Source organism: Oryctolagus cuniculus, chromosome 10 (assembly GCF_964237555.1).
Source record: "Oryctolagus cuniculus chromosome 10, mOryCun1.1, whole genome shotgun sequence".
Lineage (NCBI taxonomy): Eukaryota > Metazoa > Chordata > Mammalia > Lagomorpha > Leporidae > Oryctolagus > Oryctolagus cuniculus.
In genome coordinates this window covers 20,292,631-20,314,815 of record NC_091441.1, presented here as the reverse complement: position 1 = coordinate 20,314,815, position 22,185 = coordinate 20,292,631, and the positions used below count along the sequence as shown (strand labels likewise).

The window sequence follows — 22,185 nt, the reverse complement described above, 5'->3', positions numbered from 1 at the left end:
TCCAATCCAGCTCCCTGCTAATATACCTGGGAAAGTAGCAAAAGATGGCCCAGGTGCTTGGGCTCCTCCACTGACGTGGGAGACCAGGATGGAATTTCAGGCTCCTGGCTTTGACACGGTCCAGCCCTGGACAGTGTGACCATTTGGAGAGTGTACCAATGGATGGAAGATATTCTCTCTCTCTCTCTCTCTCTCTCTCCAGCTGGCCCTGTAATTCTGCCGTTCAAAAATTTTAAAAAGAAAATAAAAGGCAAGGAAGTTCTAGGAACTCAGTGGGAGGAGGAAAAAGAGCCCTGATGGAAACTGAATAGGAGAAGGAGGAGGGTGGAAGAGAAACCAAGCGAGCATGATGTCAATGCACCCAGGAAATGCACCGGGAAATTTCCAGAGAATGATAGAAGTCTCTGGGGTGGACGTCACTAAGAGAACAAATAAGACTGTGAAGTTTCCGCTGGCTTAAGGAGCATGCATGTCTGGATGGAAGTGAATGAAAGAAATGCCAGTAGATTCTTGAGGGTGAGAATCAGACTGCAGGAGGAAGGGAACAGGTGGTTGTGAGAAACTGCAGACAGACAGCACTCGTGGAAAATGGACTGGGAAGGGAAGACATGAGATAAGGTGGGACTTGCAAGGGGATGTGAGGATGGGGAGGGCTTTTTCTCTATTTCCTCTCTCGGGTTGGAAGAGGATTTTCACGTGGGGTCTGGGTGTCGGGCACACTGGTTAAGACACTGACTGAGATCTTACACCCCTACTGAAGTGCGTGGGTTTGAGTCCCGGCTCTGCACTCTGGGAGGCGGTAGTGGTGGCTCCAGTAAGCTGCGTCCAGCAACCCACGTAGGAGCCCTGGATCGACTTCCTGACTCCCAGCTTCATTGTGATCCAACCCGAGCTGTCACGGGCATTTCATTTTTTTAAAGTATAGTTTAAATTGAAAACTTTAAGGAAGAAAGGATACAAGACAAGATGGCTGGGGGCAGGGGTGGGGGCAGTGGGTCCAGGCTTCCTTGTGAGAAGGGACAGGAGGGAAGGCGAGGGACAGGGCTAGGCTGAGGTTAGGGGAGTGTCTGCAGGCGGGGCTGTGGACGACCTACCTGCTCCTGGTTTTTGTTTTCTCCTGGAAGTAGGAAGCAAAGTCATCCGCCGAGAACGGGGGAGTGGAAGTGTGGTTGGGATACCAGAGCACAGCTGAGGTTGGCCGCTGTGTATTCGCCCTGGGCAGAAAGTGCTGAGCTTTCTCTTTTCTTCAGCGAGTCTCAGCCCCTTGGGCTCAGGCCTGGATAAAGCAGAAACCACAGAGGACGGAGCAGAAACTAGTTTTGGAATAATTGCAGGAGAAGGACCGAAGTGTGGATGGTGGAGTAAGCTAGACGCAGGAGGGGGTGAGATTGAGAGGTAGAGGTCTCGCGCTTAGGGGAACGTGAGGGCATAGTGTTCTTGGCAACAGCAGAGAGAATGGGGGACTCCGGCTGGGTGTGTGAAGGCTCTGATCAGGATGTGTTAATCTCGGCATTTCGAGCTGGAGCAGTTTGGGGAGGGGACAGGGCTAGGATGTAGAGGAGAGGACAAGGTCATTCGGAAGGAGAAGGCCCAGGACCTGGGCAGCCAGAGCACTGGACGAGACCCCTCCCGTGTGCTCACTGTGTCCTGTGTGGACTCTGTCCCGGGAGTGGAGGTGGAGAGAATGGTAACCGAGCCACAGGTGGAAGCTCCCTTACCTGCAATATCTACGACCAGGAGTGTTTTGAATTAGGGATTTTTTTTTTCAGATTTCAGAATATTTGCACATATTTAATGATTCATCTTGGGGATGAAACCCAAGTCTAAACACGAAATTCATGTAATTCATGTGCCTCATTTTCTAGCAGTAGCCTGAGGTCATTTTTCAAAAGAATACATTATTTATATTGCTTTGCTTATTTGAAATGCAGAGAGAGAGAGAGAGAGAGAGAGGATGGTATTTTCCATCTGCTTGGTCACTCCCTAAATGCCTGCACAGCCAGGGCTGGCCCAGGCCAAATCCAGGAGTCCAGAACTCCACCTGGATCTCACATGTGAGTGACAAGGGCTCAAGTATTTGAGCCATCATGTCCTGCCTCCCAGGGTGCACACTGGCAGGAATTTGGAATCAGAAGCGGAGGTGGGACTTGATCCCAGGCACTCTGGTATGGGATGCAGGCGTCCTGAGTGACCCCTTCATCTGCTGTGCCACAGCGCCCACCCCTCAGTGTGAGGGAATTTCATCCAGTGTTTTTGGAGCACCTGTGCTTTGACTGTGACCCATCAAATATGAGGCTGGGTGAATAATTTTCCTCTGTGGCAGCATGGAGGTGCTTAAGGAGTTTCACATTTTGGATTTTCCAAATCTGGATGTTCTACCTGTATCAGACTTCTCTCAGGGTAGGTGTGCAGAAGGATGGGGCATTGTGATGGCATCAGCAGTGACATGGGGCACAGTGACATGGGCCTCCAGGAAGTGCTTTGTAATTTAAACTTTAATGATGAACGTAAAATGGAAGAACGGAAATATGTTTTTAACAATGTTGTGGTTCTAACATAGGGTAATGCTGCAAATAACAGATTTCTGATTTTTTTAAAAAAAGATGGCATTTAGGGGCAGGCACGGTGGCATAGCAGTTAAGTTGCCACCTGCAACATCCCACATGGGTGCCTGTTTGAGTCCCACCTGTTCTACTTCCGATCCAGCTTCCTGTTAATATGCCTGGGAAAATACTGGAAGACAGCCCCTGTGTTTGTGCTGTGTACCCGTGTGAGAGTGTTATGAGGAATACCCGTTATCATCAAGGCATAGGCGATGGTTTGTTTAATGTTAAGCTGTTTTGAGACTTCGCTGAGCAGGTCTTGGGGACCTGCAGAGTAAGTGGCCATTAGCTTGCAGGGCTTCCTGGAATTACCTGTGAGAGGTGACAGGGCCATGTCCCTGGGCTCCGTTCCCACCATGGACGACAGAAGATTTCCTTTAGCCACAGTCCAAAGCTGTCCTTGTAAAAAGCCACAACAGTTGTGGCTCTTAAAAGTTTTCACACCCAAACAGCCAGGAGCCACCCGGGAATCCATTTCTTGGCCAGCCCGGCCTTGCGATGCCCACACATTTTGCTTGCTCTTGGACACTGTTGCCTGTCTTTGGAAATGCTGGCACTGGGCAAGCAGCCTGCACGTACAAAGTTCACTAAAAGCACCTCCATTTGTCCCAAAGTGCTTCTAAGGTCATTCGCTCCTCACACTTCTCCATTTGAGCCACCCCAGGGAATGCCAGAGGCGTCCACACCCGCATGCAAAGGCAAAGCTCTCAGTGGGAAACCGAACACCAGAAGCTGTGTTGTCTCAGCGCAGACACAAGTCCTGATGTTTTTATTCCACCTTTCAGTTCAGAATTCACTTTCTAGACTCTGGTTTCTTTTCCTGGGGTAGCTCTCAGATTCCTTTAAAGATCTGCTAAGTGAAGTGGAAGAGGTAATGAGATGTAGGATGGACATATGGAAAGGCCTAATGTACTATATGAGGATCATAGTGGGTTTTTTTTTAAGATTTTTATTTTATTTCTTTCAAAGACAGAGTTAGAGGGAGAGAGACAGAAAGCAATCTTCTATCTGCTGTTTCACTCCCCAGATGGCTACAACAGCCAGAGGTGAGTCAAGCCAAAGCCAGGAGCCAGGAGTTTTTTCCAGGTCTCCCACATGGGTCAGGGGCCCAAGGACTAGGGCCATCTTCTGCTACTTTCCCAGGAGCATTAGCAAGCTGCTGGACTGGAAGTGGAGCCTCTGGGACTCGAAAGCCACCTATGTGGGATGCCGGCATTGCAGGCGATGGTTAACCCACTGCAGCACAGCGTCAGCCCCAGGGTCAGAGTTTATTGTGATAGTGCTCGGGACTTTGGCTTCACCACCTGCTCTGACTCCCCAAGATGAGAAGACTCAGTGCTGATTATTTCCCATCTTTTGTGTAGAATTCTGATCTGGGCAAACAGAACTCCCTCTTCTCATTGTTCCGCTCTTGGAGGTCTGCGGTGGTGGTGGGCATCCCTCCTCCTTGTGTTCGCTGTTCTCATTTCATCTGGGGACTCCCCATTCCCACTGTGCCAGATGGTCCAGTAGGGCTGCCAACTGCCCTGTCCTGTCCTCTCTCCCCCCTCGCACCACTGGGGTTGTGTTGCAGGTGGGGTCTTCCTTGTTTGATACAAGGACTGAGAAGGACCCCTTCTCCCACTCAGCTTTGTTAAGGTATTGGTGACAAAAACCAGTTCTGTATACGCAAGGAAGACAGGCAGCTTGGGCTGCAAGCAATCTTCCCATTTACTGTATGGACAGAACCAGACTCCAGAGGGCAGCCAAGCAGAAACAAGAGACAGCACTGATGATGTCATCCTATTTCTAGACCCAGGCATGTTTTCCCATCTGCATACAAATGGTCACCCAGGATAAATATGGTTCTGTACTTTGCTCTCTCTCTCTCTCTCTTTTAACTTTATTTATTTATTTTTTTTGACAGGCAGAGTGGACAGTGAGAGAGAGAGGTGTTCCTTTTGCCGTTGGTTCACCCTCCAGTGGCCCCTGCAGCCGGCGCACCGCACTGATCCGAAGCCAGGAGCCAGGTGCTTCTCCTGGTCTCCCATGGGGTGCAGGGCCCAAGCTCTTGGGCCATCCTCCACTGCACTCCCTGGCCACAGCAGAGAGCTGGCCTGGAAGACGGGCAACGGGGACAGAATCCAGCGCCCTGACCGGGCTAGAACCCGGTGTGCTGGCGCCACAAGGCAGAGGATTAGCCTAGTGAGCCACGGCGCTGGCCCTTTTTTTTAAACCTTAATAGATCCTTGAAACTACTTCATATGGAGAGAGCATCCCCATTCATTTCTACAGCTACCAATGGATGCATGCGCCGATAATTGATTCAACCACTTCTGCAGGGATGGCTCTTTGGGATGCTTTCCAAGCTTTTGATATTTCAGATGCACAAGTCACACTGGATTTTGCCAGCATAGGTAGGCTTTGAAGTGCGATTGCTGGGTTAAGGAGTAGATGCCAACATAATTTGCTAGAAGCAGACAAAGTCCTCTCCGTAGGGTTGCTTTGCACTCCTACCAGCAAAAAGTGAAAGTGCCTGCTCCTCACAGTCTAGCCAGCTGACTGTGCTGTCAAACCCTTGGCTGCAGTTCTCACCTGGGTTTTAGTCCCGCCCACTCGGGCTCAGCTCCTGAGAAAGGAAGAGCCGCCACCCACCTCCATCCTTGGCGCTGTCTGTCCTGGAATGACTGCACGGGTTCTGTGCTGAGCTCATGGAGGGATTGTCTGTGTTGGGGACCTCCTTCTGACCTGATTCCTGACACTGGATGCGTGGAAGGGAAGAGGAGGGGTCCAGTGGGGCTCTGTCTGGGATGGGGATGAGAAAACCAGAGAAATGCATGAGATGTTCCCTCCCCCTTACCAGCTTTGGATTACTTCACGGGCTAACTCACAAGCTCGAGTCCTCCCTGGTCATCCAAGAGCCTTCCCAGTAAGTGCAGCCTCTTTCTCCTTTGCAATATTTATCTGTAGACCCTAAGTAGTCCCAACATCACCTCTTCCACGCATCGCTCCCAGCACAGAGGAGAAAGATGTATCCTAATTGTTAGCAATATCCCAGGAACTATTAGTGGAGTCGCTGAATGACTTCGCTTCGGTCTTCTGGCTTTTAATACAAATAATATATGTAGAGAAAAATCACTTAGAAGCACACTTTCATATTTTATTAGCAGGATGGTAAACAGTTTGAAAATGAAAAGATACATTTTTCATCTTTTAAATTACTGAGTTTCTTCAAATTACTAAAGAAATTTTTTTTGCAAAAATAATCAATGAGCTTGTCGAAACTGTTAATTAAAGCAGCTGTTTTAGAATCTTAACCATGGAATTGAAGGATGTAATCTATTTTGCTTCCAGAAAGTTGAAGTGCAAAGGAAGTGGAGAGAAACAAATCATTCCCTTGATCTACCAAAAGCTTGAACTCACATAACTGAGCACATATGGCATCCAGAAAAATTGGCCACCATGCACCTTGTGGTTGACTGACAGATGGACTCCCAAGAAACCCAGGTCTTTATCCCTGGAGCCAGCGGTTTCTGGAAGAGGGAATTTGATTTGTTTATTTGGAGGTAAAGAAAATTTTGACATCTATGCACAATTTTTCATAATATGCATCTTCTTGAACTTTGGAAGAGCCCTCCTATGTAGGAATTTCAATGATGTTTTTCACTAAAATCAACTTACTTTTTCATTACATTTCCTGCAAACTCTGAAATATCTTTGTATATGGTAAAGGAGGTGCGATTAAGTTAAGGATCTTGATACAGAATGGTTATCCTTAGGTAGATCTTAAACACTCCCTCATTAGAGGGAGGAAGGCAGAAGATAGAAGGGGATAGAATGACCTGAGCAGAGGAATTTGAAGATGCCACTGCTTCAAAGATGGAGGGAGGGGCTGTGAACCAAGGAATGCAAGGAATTTGCATCTCAGGAGCTGGAAAAGGCAAGGACTGTCATGACCTCCAGAGGAAGGTGGAGAGCCCTGAGTTAGGCCCAGCGATTCTGAAACAAATTCTGGCCTTCAGCACAGTAAGAGACTGCATTTCTGTTGTTTTAGGGCCATTCAGGTCCTGGTATTTTCTTACAGTAACCACATCAAATGGATAAACACCCTTCCCAGTGTCTGGGAAATAAGAACTTGGCATTGATTGATTTATTTATTTTTTTTTTAAATTTTTTGACAGGCAGAGTGGACAGTGAGAGAGAGAGACAGAGAGAAAGGTCTTCCTTTGCCGTTGGTTCACCCTCCAATGGCCGCCGCGGCCGGCGCACCGCGCTGATCCGATGGCAGGAGCCAGGTGCTTCTCCATGGGGTGCAGGGCCCAAGCACCTGGGCCATCCTCCACTGCACTCCCGGGCCACAGCAGAGAGCTGGCCTGGAAGAGGGGCAACCGGGACAGAATCCGGCGCCCCGACCGGGACTAGAACCCGGTGTGCCGGCGCCGCTAGGCGGAGGATTAGCCTAGTGAGCCGCGGCGCCGGCCTGGCATTGATTTTAAAGTTACAAGCCAGCACTGTGGCGTATTAGGTTGAGCCTCCACCTGCGGTGCTGGCTTCCCATATGGGCACCGGTTCAGGTCCCAGCTGCTCCACTTCTGATCCAGCTCCCTGCTAGTGGCTTGGGAAAGCAGTGGAGGATGGCCTAAGTGCTTGGGCCCTTTCACTCACGTGGCAGACCCAGAAGCTTCTGGCTCCTGGCTTTGGATCCTTCCAGCTCTAGCCTTGTGGCCATTTGGGGAGTGAACCAGTGGGTGGAAGATGTCTCTCCCTCTGTAACTCTGCCTCTCAAATAAATAAATAAACCTTTTAAAAAAAATAGAGTTCATCAAATGAGTTACTAGGGATAAATAAGGTTGTAAAGGTGTTATTTAAGAGAACAAATTTGGTGATCTCTCTTTAAAAAAAAAAACTATTTATTTGAAAGGCAGACATACAGGGCAGATACAGAGAGATGATTGACCTCCTCCACCTGCTAGTTCTGTCCCCAAATGGCTATCCAGGGCTAGGCCAGACCGAAGCCAGCAGGAAATCTACTCAGGTCTCCCACATGGGTGGCAGGGACTCCAGTACATGATCCATTGGCTCCTGCTTCTCAGGCCCATTGGCAGAGAGCTGGGACTCCAATGAGCACCCTAATATGGCATGTGAGTGTCCCATGTGGCAGCTTAACATGCTGTGCCACACCTGTTCAACTGTGTCACATTTAAGCAAAAAAAGCTTGGCTGTGTTAAATGTCATTTCTTCATTTGTAGGGGTCAACAGAGCCTCTTCAGCTGACCTTCTGGTGTTCTGGCTACTCTGAAGGGTCTTCCTGCTGTAAGCCATCCTGACTTTTTATTTTCCTTAAGATTTATTTATTTATTTGAAAGTCATAGTTACACAGAGAGAGGTCTTCCATCCGATGGTTCACTCCCAAATTGGCCACAATGGCTGGAGCTGTGCTGATCCGAAGCCAGGATTTTCGTCCAGGTCTCCCACGTGGGTGCAGGGGCCCAAGGACTTGGGCCATCTTCTACTACTTTCCCAGGCCATAGCAGAGAGCTGGATCAGAAGCAGAGCAGCTGGGTCTCGAACCGGTGCCCATATGGGATGCTGGCGCTTCAGGCCAGGGCATTAACCCACTGCACCACAGCGCCGGCCCCAGCCATCCTGACTTTTTAAACGTACTGCTGGCTTGCCGAAAGAGACATTCATTCCTGAAAATCCCATATGGGAGTCAGCCTTGGCTGCAATAGTGCTATATAGCAAACATCTCAAAATTTCAGTGACGAAAAAAATACTGTTTTTTTTTCCCCTTGGAGTTTGCCTTGTATGTCAGCGGCTCTAAGTTGGGTGACCCCACTCCAGGCTGCACATCAGGTGATATCTGTCTCGTGTCTTTCCTAAGGCTTAAGAAGTGATCCTCACCCTCTGCATTCTAGTGGTGGAGGACAGACGCACAAACGAGGGGGCAGAAATTTGCACAGCGTCTTGTGATCTCTGCTTTGAATTGGCCACATTGCCACTTCTGCTCATATTCCACTGGCCAAAATAAGATCCATGGTGAAGGGCATTCTTTACTGGAAGGTGGGGACATGAATATTTTCTGAACTATACAACAATTGAACATACTTCCACACCCTGAAAAAGTTAGCCCAAACCAAAGAATGATGCAGGAAGTGGTAAATAAATACTGCATCCGCCTGCAGCCGAGGAGAACTAAGCCTTCAACTAGTCGGTGGCTGGGACCAGAGACTTCTTATTGAGTTGAGATTCTTAACCAGGTCTCAAGTGGTCCCAGAGAGTGGTGGGCTCCCCTGGATCTCAGCAGAAGCAAACACAAGCCTACTGTGATCCCACAGACTAAATTAACCAAATAAAATCAAAGCAATCACATGTAGTAAAGTCGCTAATAGTCAACAGAAACAATGGAAGACGCACCCCAGACTTTTAGCTGTTAGGATTAACAGATGATAAACTAGTTATGAATGATCTCATGAAGTAAAGTTAGGAAACGCATAATAAAAAGCTATGAAGCATGATGAGGCTTATTTGCAGCAGAATTAAATAGGACTTTTAGGTATAATTATTGAATAAAAAAATAAATTGCTGATTAAATAGACTAAACTAAGTAGCTATTTGGCAAAGTGGAAGAGAGATTTGAAGAAGTCACTTGGAAAGCAGCACAGACAAGGAGAGAGGGATGTGTGAAGGAGGTTAAGAATCCATGGAACCAATTGAGGAGGTCTAACGTGTAATTAAAGGAGTCCCAGAGAGACTGAACACAGAGAATGGCACGAGGACAATGATTGGAGAGGTAGTAGCTGAGCACTCAGACACGATAAGGGATTTCAATCCACAGATAGACAAAGCGCAAAGTATATTAGGCCTGGCAAAGACCAAGAAAGCCACGGATTATAGAGAGTTTAGAACACCAAGAACCAATAGCTGCTTAACGTTACGAAGCAACAGTAATTAGAGTAGGAGCTGACCATCCATCACCAGCAAGGAAAACCGGCAATCAGGGGGAAGCTGCTTTTTCTTAAGGGCTATCTTGTTCCCCAGCCCCTCCCAAAACACATCGGATTCCAAACCCGAGACTTGAGAGTGCCAGGATCTGGGAAAATGGGTGAATGGGACTGGTCACATTTAGGTATTAATTTTCGCTCCGCCACACTCCACAGTGACTTTTGAGTCTGCTTTTACTAGATAGTACAATTTCACCTGCTGCTGAGGGTAAGGGTAGACACTTGTATAGCTGAACAAAAACTCAGAGCTTATCACCCGTGATGCTTCAACGGAGGAATTTAAAAGGATATCCCTTCAGAAGCAGGAAAATGGTCCCTAGGGGATATCTAAGAAGCAGTGAGAAATCCTTAGAAAAGAAACTGCAAAACATATTTATAAGGTTTCAAGTTGTATAATATCACAATAAGGTCTGACTTGGTCGTTTAAAGAAGTGACACCAGTACCATGTAGAGTTGATTGAAGGTGATGCTTTAAACTTCTTGGATTGTTCGGATGATGGACTAAGTTTAACTTAAAAAAAGATTTACTTATTTATTTGAAAGCAGAGTGACAGAGAAAGAGTGAGGTGTGTGCTCTCACACCCACACCCACACACAGGAAGGGAGGAAGGGAGAGAGGGAGAGAGAGAGAGACAGAGAGAGAAACTGAGAGGTATCTTTCTTCCTTCAGTTCACTCCCCAGATGTCCAAAACAGCCAACCCAGGGCCAGACTGAAGCAAGGAGCCAGGAACTCCATCCTGGTCTTCCATGAAAGTAGCAGGAACTCAAATAGTTGGGCCATCATCCACTGCCCCCGGGTGCATTAGCAGGAAACTGGATTGGAAATGCAAATAGCTGGGACTCACACTGTCACTCCAATATAGGGTGCCTGGTGGTGCAAGTGGTGGCTTAGCCCATTTTGCCACAACGCCTGCCCCAAGTTACTAACATTTGATTTGTTACCTTTAGGCATGCACGTAAAATGTTAAGCGTAGGGACTGGCACTGTGGTATAGTGGGTAAAGCTCCAGACTGCAGAGCCAGCATCCCATATGGGTGCTAGTTTGAGTCCTGGCTGCTCCACCTCCAATCCAGCTCCCTGCTAATGCTCCTGGGAAAGCAACGAAGATGGCTGAAGTCCTTGGGCCCCTGCACCCACGTGGGAGACCTAGAAAAAGCTCCTGGCTCCTGGCTTTGGATCAGTGTAGCTCTGACCATTGTGACCATTTGGGAAGTGAACCAGCAGATGGTTCTTGTTCTCTGTCTTTACCTCTCTCTGTAACTCTAATAAATAAAATGAATCTTTAGAAAAATGTCAAGTGTAATCAGTAAAAGAACAGAGATTCAGTGATGAACAGCCTAACCAGGAGAAGCAAACAAACACAATAAGAAAATAGATAAGGCCAGCGCTGCAGCTCACTAGGCTAATCCTCCGCCTTGCGGCGCCGGCACACCAGATTCTGTCCTGGTTGCCCCTCTTCCAGGCCAGCTCTCTGCTGTGGCCCGGGAGCGCAGCGGAGGATGGCCCAAGTGCTTGGGCCCTGCACCCCATGGGAGACCAGGAGAAGCACCTGGCTCCTGCCATCGGATCAGCGCGGTGTGCCGGCTGCGGCGGCCATTGGAGGGTGAACCAACGGCAAAGGAAGACCTTTCTCTCTGTCTCTCTCTCACTGTCCACTCTGCCTGTCAAAAAAAAAAAAAAAAAAAAAAAAAAATAGACAAGAACACTACTCAATGAAAAGACCCATTAAGAAGAGGAAAAATGTGGAAATAAATCCAGATATTTTGGAAATGATAATGATGGTTTTTAAGTCACTAATATATCCCATTAAAAGGCAGATATTTTGTCAGATTGAAAAACACATGTGGTGCATTGGGTTAAAGTCCTGGCCTACAGGGCTGGCATCCCATATGGGTGCCGGTTTGAGTCCCGGCTGCTCTAATTCCAATCCAGCTCCCTGCTAATGTGCCTGGGAAAGCAGTAGATGTCCCAAGTTCTTGGGCCCCTGCACCCATGTGGGAGACCTGGAAGAAGCTCTTAGCTCCTGCCTTGGATCAGCTCAGTTCCGGCCATTTCGGCCATTTGGGGAGTGAGCCAGCAGATGGAAGACTCTGTCTCTCCCCCGCATCTCTGTAACTCTGTATTTCAAATAAATAAAATAAATCTTAAGAAAATCACGGAAAATATGTTTTTCAGATAATGTTTCATTATTTTGAAAGTGCTAGAATGAATATTAGAACATGTGTTTCTTTAAAAGCTTGGCTATTTCAGGACAAAAAATTAGCCATTTACAAGTCACTCTGACTTACCTGTTTTTTGTAAAAAAAATGAAGCATCGTTTTTGTTTAAAAAATTATTTATTTAATTTGAAAGGCAGAGTTAGAGAGAGAGGGAGAGAGAGAGCTCTTCCATTCACTGGTTCACTCCCCAAATGACTGCAATGACCATGGCTGAGCCAGGAGCTTCATCCAGGTCTCCCACGGGGGTGGCAGGGGCCCAAGTACTTGGGGTATCTTCTGCTGCTTTCCCATGTGCATCAGCAGGGAGCTGGATCAGAAGTAGAGCAGCCAGGACTTGAACTGGTACCCTTATGGTATGCTGACATTGCAGGCTGTGCCTTAATCTGTTATGCCCAAAATGCTGGGCTCTGCATAGTTTATTTTCTTACGTAATCATAAATTTATCAATTTCTCTTATGTGTCAAGGAATGTTGTTAAGTTTCAACATGGCACCAGATTTTGTAAGTGTATCAAAATGCTTAGCAGGCTTTCTTTTTAATGTTTATGGCAGAGCAACAGAGGAAAAAAAATCTTCCATCTGCTTGGTTCACTCCCTAAATGCAGGTGGGGCTGGGACAGGCTGAAGCCAGGAGCCTCTCTCAAGTGGGTCTCTGCAGTGGGCGGCAGAGCCCCAAGGACTTGAGCTGTCGCCTGCTGCCTCCCACGATGCAGTAGCAGGAAGAGGGATCTGAAATGCAGGAGCCAAAGCTGACCGGCACTCTGCTATGGGGCGTGGGCTTCCCAAGAGGCAGCGTAAGCTGCTGCCCCACAATGCCTTCCCCTGAGCCTTCTTTCTGTAGAATACAAATCATCGCCAAACATCAAAGAGAGAATTCTAGTGCTAATTTATAGGAACTTCCATAGCGATGTGACATTTTGTTTTCTTCTGCTTTGGGTTCTTCCCAGATGTGATCAGGCTACACCAAGCTTTGCTAAGACAACTCAATGATCTGTAAAGCCGCTCTACAGTCAAATGTTCCCTACTTGTGATTACCCATTGTACTTTAAGATTGTTCCGGCTAATTTTTCATTCCTGATGATCCAAGTGAAGAGCACTTAGCAAAACACACAGTTCCCAATGTAAAATGTTAACAGCAGTCTCCAAAGAGAACAGAATGGAACAAACGCTGGCGGAGAATCCACAAGGTGTCGTTCTGTGTGATTGCAGGGTAGATGTGAAACTGATTAGAGAAGACTGATTGCCTGGGATGAAACTGCGGACGGCTTACCCTGCCCGAGGCGTTGTCTGCCTCGCCCGGAAGACACTGGATTATGAATCCGCGACTTCAGACAGGGACAGAGCAGGAAACACGAAGGATATCAGCATTAGTACCTGTGTTTACATCCTACTTTATTCCACAAAGGATTTGAGTGTATTTATTATATGTAATTTCTCCTAAGTTGGAAAAAAATTTCAAAATCAGTACCATGGAGAAAATATAAATAGGAATATAAATCTAGGCTAGAGGCCCCTAAACTTTACTCTGTATTAGAAACACCTGGTGAGCTTTAACACTCCTGATGCCCACGGGGCACCCAGTACCAATGAAATCAGAAGGTCCTGGGCTGGGAGGCAGGTGGCAGTAGCCGTAAGGATCCCCAGGTGTTTCTGTGTGTGGCAAAGTTTGGGAACCACTGGCCTACACTGGAGTTTGCATGTTGCTACATATGTGCATCACCTGGGATGCTATTGCAATAACTGATGCCTGTGCTTCTGCCCTGAACCAGTGAAATCAGTCATCTCTGCTACACCTGGACACTTGGTCTGTTTTAATTTGCGACACACACATACAGAGGTTCTGGGGTGCTCCCATCTGCTGGGTCACTCCCCAAATGCCTGCAGCCTGGGCTGGTGCTGGGCATGGAAATCAGAGACCTGATCCGGTGTCCCACATGGGTAACAAGAACTCAGCTCCTTGAGCACCACTGCCCCCTCCCCCCAGCGTCTGCGTTAGCAGGAGAGTGGGCTCAGGAGTCAGGGCCAGGTACTGAATTCAGGTAGCCCTTGTGGGACAAGGGCATCTTAACCATCTTAACTGGTAGGCTGGACTCCTCCTCCAAATCTATTGTAAATATCCCCAGGTGGCTGCACTGCGGCCCTGGGTAGGACCCACCGCCTGGGGGGAAGTTAGTACAGTGTTGCAAAGGGGATTGTTGCTGCTGCTGCTGCTGTTGTTTGATTTTTTATTTTTTTATGGCTTTAAGGCCATAAATTTAACTGAGTTTCCTGGTAGCCAAAATAAATTAAACAAAAGAAAACCACAATTAATTGAAATAATTTTTGTCATCCAGGATGCAAAAACTTAACCAGCTCCTTGGAAGTAGGCAAGAAAACTTTTCTCCCTCCTTGGGAAAACGAATGTCCTGTTTGATTCTTACAGTGGATGTGGAATAGCGTCATAGGCCACAATTTTGTAAACAATCATACATACTAGTAAATGGCATACTGCAAGTTTCATATCCTGGGCTTCTAATAACCGTCCCCCAAGGAGAGCCAAGTAAGTACATGACCCCAGGCTGCAGGTGGCTACAGACATGCGGGGTGAAGGAAGTGGGGTCTGACAGCCCTTCCAGTACCCAGATGATACAGCACCCCCCAACAAAAATTAAGCCTGGAACTCTCACCTCCAGGGTTTCCTGTGCAGTTCCAAATTATAGTTTTCTATTACAATATTTAAGAACTGATAACCTTCCCCGCATGACACCCACTATTCGAATTGAACAAAGGCCTGGCTAGTCCGGAAGCCACGGCTCCCACCCAGGGGTCACCGGTGAGGAGAGAGGGGCATCTTGGAATCTCTGTGTGTGTGGCTGGTTATCAGAAGAGAAGAACCTCCGCATGGAAAGCAGGAAGAGAGCTCCGATTTTCGTCTCAACCAGGTGCCGACTCCCCCGGGCTAGCTCTGCAAAGGAGACCCATTGGACGGCACCTACGTCACGCCACGGTCAGCGCGCAGGGAGGCCAAGGTGGGCTCGAGTGAGGACGGGGTGCGCCCCTACCCTGTCACACGAAGGACCCACAGAGACATTTGCTAAAGCAGCTGGCGGCGCGCAACACCCAGGTAGGCAAGTTCACGTGTCGTCTCCCCAGCACACGGCGCGAGCCCGGCGTGCTCCGTTTTTGAATTACCATCCGAAATGAAGGCAAGGCCTTCCTGAGGATGCCCGGGGACGGGATCCCCAGCCCCCACCCCCGCTCATCTGCAGTCGTCAGTGGCATTCTTGGACCTCCGAGGGAAGAGATGAGCGCGCTGCGGGAAGGCTCTCGCAGCGGCCGACACCGCGTCTCCAGCGTCGGCAACTGCAGCTCCACACGTCCGGCGGCGGCCCGGAGCCGAGCTGCCTCTTCCCGAAGAGCCAGGCGCTCGGGCTCCGAGGGCGCGGCGGAGCGCGCGGGGCGCGGCGCGGGCTCGTCCCCCGCGCGGCGGACACAGGCAATGGCGACCCGCGGCCGCGGCGGGGCAGCCTCTCCCCGGCCGGCACTGCGCTCCGGGGAGCCGACGGCGCAGCCAAGTCCGGCCGGCTGGGGCTGCCAAGGATTTAAAGGGGGCTGGAAACCTCCATCTGCGCCCCCTTAAAACTGAGACGGCGCGCTCAGGGCTCTCGGCCCAAAAACCCCAGTGCGGGAAAGGGCCCACGCTGTTCGCCAAAGCCCTCTCGCCCGCAAAGGCCCAGTCCGCCCCCTCCCCAAAGCGGAGCCAAGCCGGGAGAGGGGGCAGGGTCAGCTCCGCAGGCTGAGCCGGCCCGGGCACGCCCCTGCGGACCCGCCCCGCGGCCCGGGGACCCCCAGAGCGCCGCGCGGGCGGCACGGCGGTGGGGGTGGGCGTGGGGGCCGAACTCCACCACCCCCGCAGCCCGCGGCCCGCCCCCCAGCCCGGCCTGTGATTGGCTTGGGGGGCGCGTGTGCCCGCCCCGGCGCCGGGTGGGAGGAGGCGGAGGAGGGGGCGGGGAGAGCGGGGGCCGGGACCGAGCGAGAGCGGGGGCGGGCGAGCCGGGTGCCCCGGATCGCAGAGCAGCCTCGGAGAGGGGCGGAGAGCGGCGGGCAGGGGAGGCGCGGGGGAGGCGCGGGCCGCACGCAGGGAAAGCCCGGCGGAGCCGCCGCCCGCTGCTCAGCGCGCTCTCGGGAGCCGCCGGCCGGCACGTCCCGCAGCCTTCCGGGAGGAAGCGGCGCGGTCAGCGGCCGGGGCGCGCTCGCTCCGGCACCCTCACCTGCCGGCGCCCGGCCGCTCCCCCGCGAGGGGCGCACAGGCCCGGGTGCGGAACCCGGCGGCCCGCGCCACAGCTCCGCCGCCCGCGAGCGCCTCGGACCCCGCGCGGGGCGCGGGCGGCAGCTCCGGCTCCATGGCGACCGGACTCGGGGAGCCGGTCTATGGACTTTCGGAAGACGAGGTGAGTGGCCCCTTCCCGTCGGGACTCCCCGGGGGAGTTCCTGCCCCGCGCCGGCAGGGGGAGGGGCGCGGGGCTACCCCGGGGTGCGCCTGCAGGGGCGCCCGGGACTCGGGAGCGCTCCGGAGCGGGGTCCCGGGGGGCGGGCCTGGGTCCTTCCGCTCGGCTCGCGGCTGCCGGCGCATTGTTTGTAAATACGGCTGCGCCGTGCCCGGGGAGCCTGGGCTTCGCTCGCGGTCCGAGCCGTGGGGTGGGCGGAAGGCGCGCGCGCCTCTCGCGGCGCGGCCCCCTCCTCGCCAAGCGGCGACTCCCGGGCTGTTGGGCAACTTTGCGCCCCTCGCCCGTGCAGCCGGGAGTCTATGATGCGTGTCACGTCTGGGTCGCGGCCGCACACCCGCTGCTGCCGAGGAGCCCCCCGGGTCGCCCCTGGAACTTTTCTTGTCCCGATCGGGTCCATGGGCGCTGTGCGGTGCGTGTGCCCGGTGCGGTGGCCGTGGCCCTGACCGGTCGGGGTCTTTTCTCTCCTGGCGGCGGGAGGTGGTTAAGGATGGTGGCAGGTGCTGCCTGAAACTTGGAGGGAGCTTGCAAACCTGCCTTTTAAAATTATTATTATTTTTAAAGCCTCCTTCTGAGGATTCAAAGCCTGGCACCACCGGGGTGGGTGGAGAGAGGAACGCTTAATTGATCTCTTTTATTAATCAAACCGACGAAGGAAGCCACGCCCCCAGGCGGCCGGTTCGCCAGGAGAGGGCTTTGTTCCCCCTCCCTCGCCTGCGCGGCTCCCACTCCCCGCTTTGCGACAATCCTGCTAAATCACTGCTCAGCCCTGTCGCTGGCCTCGCGCGCGCTCATTGGTGCGTCGCCCTGCCAAAAAGGGGGGTGGGAGGCCTGCGGCGGGCGCGGCGTGACGGGCGGCTGCAGGGAGCAGGTGGGAGTGGTTTGCCATCTGGCGGGGCGCGCGCCCGGGGCTGGCTCCCCGTGGCAGAGGTGAATTTACGCTCGGCGCAGCATTACTCAGCAGGGAGGTATTTCCGATCCTGGTTGTGCATTTCATGAAAAGTTGATGCCTGGAAATGCGGGCTTGCTCCATCTCTCTGTCTTCCCCTCCCTCTTTTCTTCTCCGAGGTTCCCTCTCTGTCTCTGGTGAGGGGGTGGCGTCCAGAGAGGCTGCTATGCGCCGTGGGCTTCGCCGGCGCCCAGCCGCTCCCTCCTGGCCTGGCGTGGTTGGTGTGTGTGTGTGTGTGTGTGTGGTGCCAGCGTGCCCTGGAAGAGGTATCTGGGGGTGGGTGGGGTGAGTGTGGGGTGTGACTTTAGGCGGTGCTAGCAAGGTGGGTGCTGTGATATTTATTTTTATCGAAGGATGGTCACGCCACCAGTGATGTGTGTTTTGCCGTGCTGTGCTCCTGTAAGCTGATTTGCCTCTTGTGTGTGTGTGGTTACCTGGGGCGGGGTGGGAAGGAGCATTGTCTCACGTCCCTGGGGAATCCGCGCCCTCCTGGGTTCCCCCTCGGTGCCCTGCACTTCTGCGTGGAAGTGGCAGCAGGCCAGGGCTGGTGGGCGCTCTCAGAGATCCCGGCATTCCGAAACAAAGGCGCGGCTTGGGAGTGCGGGTGCCAATCACCTTGGGTTCTTTGTAGATTTGTATTTAATCACACGATTACTTTTAAAAGCTCTCTAAAAAAATCGCAAGAATGTTTTGGGCAATGCAACTGAACCAACGGGTCGGATTCTTGTCACTGTTGTTTGTGCTTCGTTTACATTGGCAGTAGGTGTCAGAATCCACCCAGAGCCATGGGGCCAGGGTGCCTAGGAGGGCCCGTGTGGATCTGAGCTGAGTGTGTTGTTAACAGTGAAAACCAGTGCAAGCACAAGAGGCTGCCTCCTGTGTGTAGCTACAGGGTGTGTGTAACTGCGTGGGGCATGGAGACATCTTTTATTAATTTGTTGCCTCCTGACTGGTTCTGTGGGGTGGCACACACATTGTATCCAGCGAGAAGTCTAGTCCGTCTTCCTTTGGCAGGTTTTTCCTAGCAGGAAAAAAAGCCGGGGATGTTTTTGATGACTGCACATTTCCACGTATTTGCTTTTTCCTGGGAGGTTCCATGCTGTCAGGTCGCCTTTCGGAGAACCAGGGCATGCCTTCATGGAACGCTAACAGCACCTTGTTGAATGCACACCGTTTGTTTTCTCTCCCTGAATTAGTCCACGGAATACAACAGATGGGAGATTTTGACGGGCTCTGAGAGGAGGATGTGTGATGTGCTAAAGACAGGGGCGTTTGCCTGGGCAGTGCCTCCGCAGGAAGAGTCCCTGTGCTCTGTGGACGTCGCTTGCCCAGCCTCTTAGCAAAAGCAGGCACCCACACCTAGCAGACTCTTCACGTTAGATTTGTGTTTTCTCTGAGGTTCATGAAGAGCATTGTACGTGGGGAGCGCAATTAGCCATGTCCCGTCTCGTAAAGACTGTTGAGCCCTGGCTTCTGCTGGTGCTGCCTGTGTCTTGTTAACCACGAAGGTAGTGGGATACCAGGCTGTGCTGCCAACTTTGGGAAGGTATCCTGCTTGGCCTTGTACAGAAATTAACAGCCCTGTTGGTCTAGAAACATGAAACTTAATTTTTCCCCATTTGCACAGGGGGTAATGCACTGTGTTAAATATGTAAGGTCTGATCTATGTGGGTTTGTATTCTCTAAATAATGAAAAAAGACGAGAGAACAGTGGGGCATCAAAGCAGAGGGCGCCGTTTCTGGGACCATCAGCCTCAGGCTGTCCTGTTTGTAGGACGAAGGGGCTGAAGATGGGAGTTTTGGTTGTGTGCATGTACGTGCTGTTTTAATTTGTGTTGTGTGTGTCTGGCAAAGACTCCTCTGGTGGGTTAGCGTTCATATTCACCCCGATTTGAATCCGGTTATTTCAAAGAAACCAAATTTGAAGTCACCATCAGAGGTGAGGGGGTTTGGTGTTGGAGGGAGTAGCAGTCTAACAGAACTTTCATTCATGGCCCCAGATGAGATCTGGTCTGGGATCAAAACAGCCTGGACTAGTTTCTGCATCTGGTGTGGTGTGGGTCCTTGGCCTTTTATTTTTGGTATTTAATTTTGGCAGTCTATAGGCACATTTTGGCATAGTCTATCACGGCTGTTACTGTGAACCTTCTGAAATCTTTTACTACATCTTAGAAAGGTACCTTTTATTGAAAGGATTTTCTGCTGGGTGAAATACTAGGGATGGGCGGCAGCCTTATGTTAGGTTTGGCAGTAAGGGGTATGTGTGTGTGTGTGTGTGTGTTTAGAATGAGGCAGATGGCAGGCTGAGAAAGGGCAGGCTTCCTCTGGCCCACAGGGAGGGAGCTGGCTGATGTGCCGGGTGCCCCCTGTGCACAGGAGCCTTAAGCACGTGCTGCCTCAGTTCATCATGCCAGCCCTGTGAACTGCACTCCGATGGGCAGGTGAGAGGCAGTTACAGGACCAGGTCTGTTGGTTGCCCTCGTTTAAAAAAAGTTTTCTTGTAAAAAAGAAACATTTATTTGAAAGCCAGAGTTATAGAGATAGAGAGGTAGAGGTAGAGAGATTGATTTTTCCATCCACTGGTTCATTCCCCAGAGGGCTGGGATTGGGCCAGGTCAGAGCCAGAAGCCAAGAACTCCATCCAGGTCTCCCACGTGGGTACAGGGGCCCACGCACTTGGTGTATCTTCTGCTGCTTTCCCAGGAGTGTTATTGAGGAGCTGGATCATAAGTGGAGCAGCTGGTACTCGCATCTGCACCCATGTGGGATGCCAGTGTTGCAGGTGGTAGCTTAGCCTGCTGTGCTGCAATGCTGGCCCCAATTGCCCTCTGTTTTTTTTTTTTTTTTCTCAAAGATTTATTTCAAAGGCAGAGTTAGAGAGAGGCAGAGGCAAAGAGAGAAAGCTTCCATCTACTGGTTCACTCCCCAGATGCCTGCATCGGCTGGAGCTGGGCCCATCCGAAGCCAGGAGCCAGTAGCTTTTGGGTTACCCATGCCAATGCAGAGGCCCAAGGACTTGGTCATCTTCTGCTTTCCCAGGTGCATTAGCAGGGAGCTGGATTGAAAGTGGAGCAGCCGGGACTTGAACTGGTACCCGTAAGGGATGCTGGTGCTGCAGGCTGTGGCTTCACCTGCTGTGCCCTCGTTTTTAACGTGTGGAATAATCATCCCTTATTTCCAGGTATCCTGGAAGATCCTCATAGTTCAGTTTTTCAGACTAATGGAAGGTGGAGATAAATGCCATCGACTGCAAAATGGTGACTCCTGGGCCAGATCTTTATGTCTGCTGTTTGAAAGCTTGGAGTTTCTCCTGAAAATGGTAAAAACCTGGCTTCACCGGACCCACCGTCTCACCTGGCAGCCATCAGGGCAGGGGCTGTGCCTCCGGGCCCTGGAGATGTGGCAGTTGGGTGTGGTTGCCCCAGAGTTCAGCGCTCTCTCTCATTTTGGAGGTCTCTTCACTCATTTGTCCATAATTATGCACTTCGTAGCAAATGTTTCTGGTTACCCTTTGGCACAGAAATCCTATTTCTTTCACTTGAATGTGCTTTCAGGCTTAAAACACACCATTATTTTGTGTACCACTAAGAAGCACAGTCAGCCCATGAGACACTGTCACTTGTTGAAGCCTCCTTGGCTCAGAGATGTTGAAGGAGAGCAGATGCTTGATTATTACTTTTTAAAATATTTTTTTGAAAGGCAGAGTTACAGAGAGAGAGAGATCTTCCATATAACTGACTAACTCTCCAAATAGTCGCAACCTTGCGGGGCTGGGCCAGGCTAAAGTCCAGCAGCTGGACTGGAATCGGCACCCAGACAAGATGCCAGTGTTGCAGATGGCAGCTGAACCACTGCACCTCACACGCCAACCCCCACAAGGATGGTTTAGGGTGGCTGAATGACAGGGACTAGAGACCTGGGATGACCCCAGACTGTCAGTCGTTCAACGTTTGGAAGTTAGCAGTCAGATTTCCTGTCTGAGAAAAGGGCTGGAAGGAGAGGAGCGCGGTCGGTGGGCAAGTGCAGAGCAGCCCGAGCCCAGGTGGTAGCGCCTCGCTCTGATGCGGGACAGTGCCTGGGCCCTGCTGTGTGTCGTCTGTGCGAGAGGGCAGAATGCTCCAGGGAGGCTTTCAACAGTCACAGCACAGGCACTGCTGGGATCTGAAGGTGGCCGCTGAGCCGCACATTCCTTGAGGAAGAGCAGGCTTTCTCAGACCATAGCAGAGATCTGAATCAGAAGTGGAGCAGCCGGGACTCGAACTGGCGCCCATATGGTATTGTGGCACCGTGGGTTAGGCTGCTACTTGGGATATGCACATCTTGTGTCAGAATTCAAGTACTGGCATCTCTGCTTCCAATCCAGTTTCCTGCTGATGCACCTGGGAGACAGCAACCAGTGGTCCAAGTTTTTATTTTCTGCCACTCACGTGGGAGACCTGGATGGAGTGAGTTCGTGGCTCCTGGCTTCAGCTGTAGCTGTTTTGGACATCGGGAGAATAAACCAGTTGGCTGAAGATTCATTCTCTCTCTCCTCTCTCTCTCATCTTGCCTTTGAAATAAGTAGTTTTTCTAGTCAACACTTAATAATTGTACTTATTTATGGGGAAGCACGGTTTTGAATAATTGGTGAATATGCATCGTTTGTAGTTCTTCAATTTTATTTTCTTCAAGAATGTGTTGGTAGAATCTGTCAACACTGACAGTTCATAGTAGGCTCTGTTTTGTTGTCACAGTTTATTTGAATTGTTTCATTACTGAGAAGCAGTTCACAACACAGGACTGCTCAGACTCATTCTTTAATCACCGTGGAGCACAGTGGAAAGGAAAGCCATGGTGTGGCCCTGGGCACCCCGACACCAGGGACTCCCTCAGGGAAGTCTGGGGATTCTGGGAGCTGCGGTCTACTTGATATGTATTCAAGGGAAAAATGAGTAACCCCAAGGAAGAA

At 51.1% G+C, this 22,185-nt stretch overlaps 1 protein-coding gene across 3 annotated transcripts in view; it reads left to right on the top strand.

Annotated features, from left to right (window-relative positions):
- Window positions 1–15,855: 15,855 nt before the first annotated feature.
- The window catches only part of NEDD4L (NEDD4 like E3 ubiquitin protein ligase), a 320,618-nt gene continuing 314,288 nt past the window's right edge, over window positions 15,856–22,185 (top strand). The window contains exon 1 of one of the 3 annotated variants that reach the window (XM_070050119.1): window positions 15,856–16,234. In XM_070050119.1, the coding sequence (XP_069906220.1) occupies window positions 16,187–16,234 (48 nt within the window). In that variant the 5' untranslated portion in view covers window positions 15,856–16,186. The remainder of the gene's footprint in view (window positions 16,235–22,185) is intronic. The other 2 variants (XM_051851903.2, XM_051851904.2) reach the window with 2 other exon arrangements.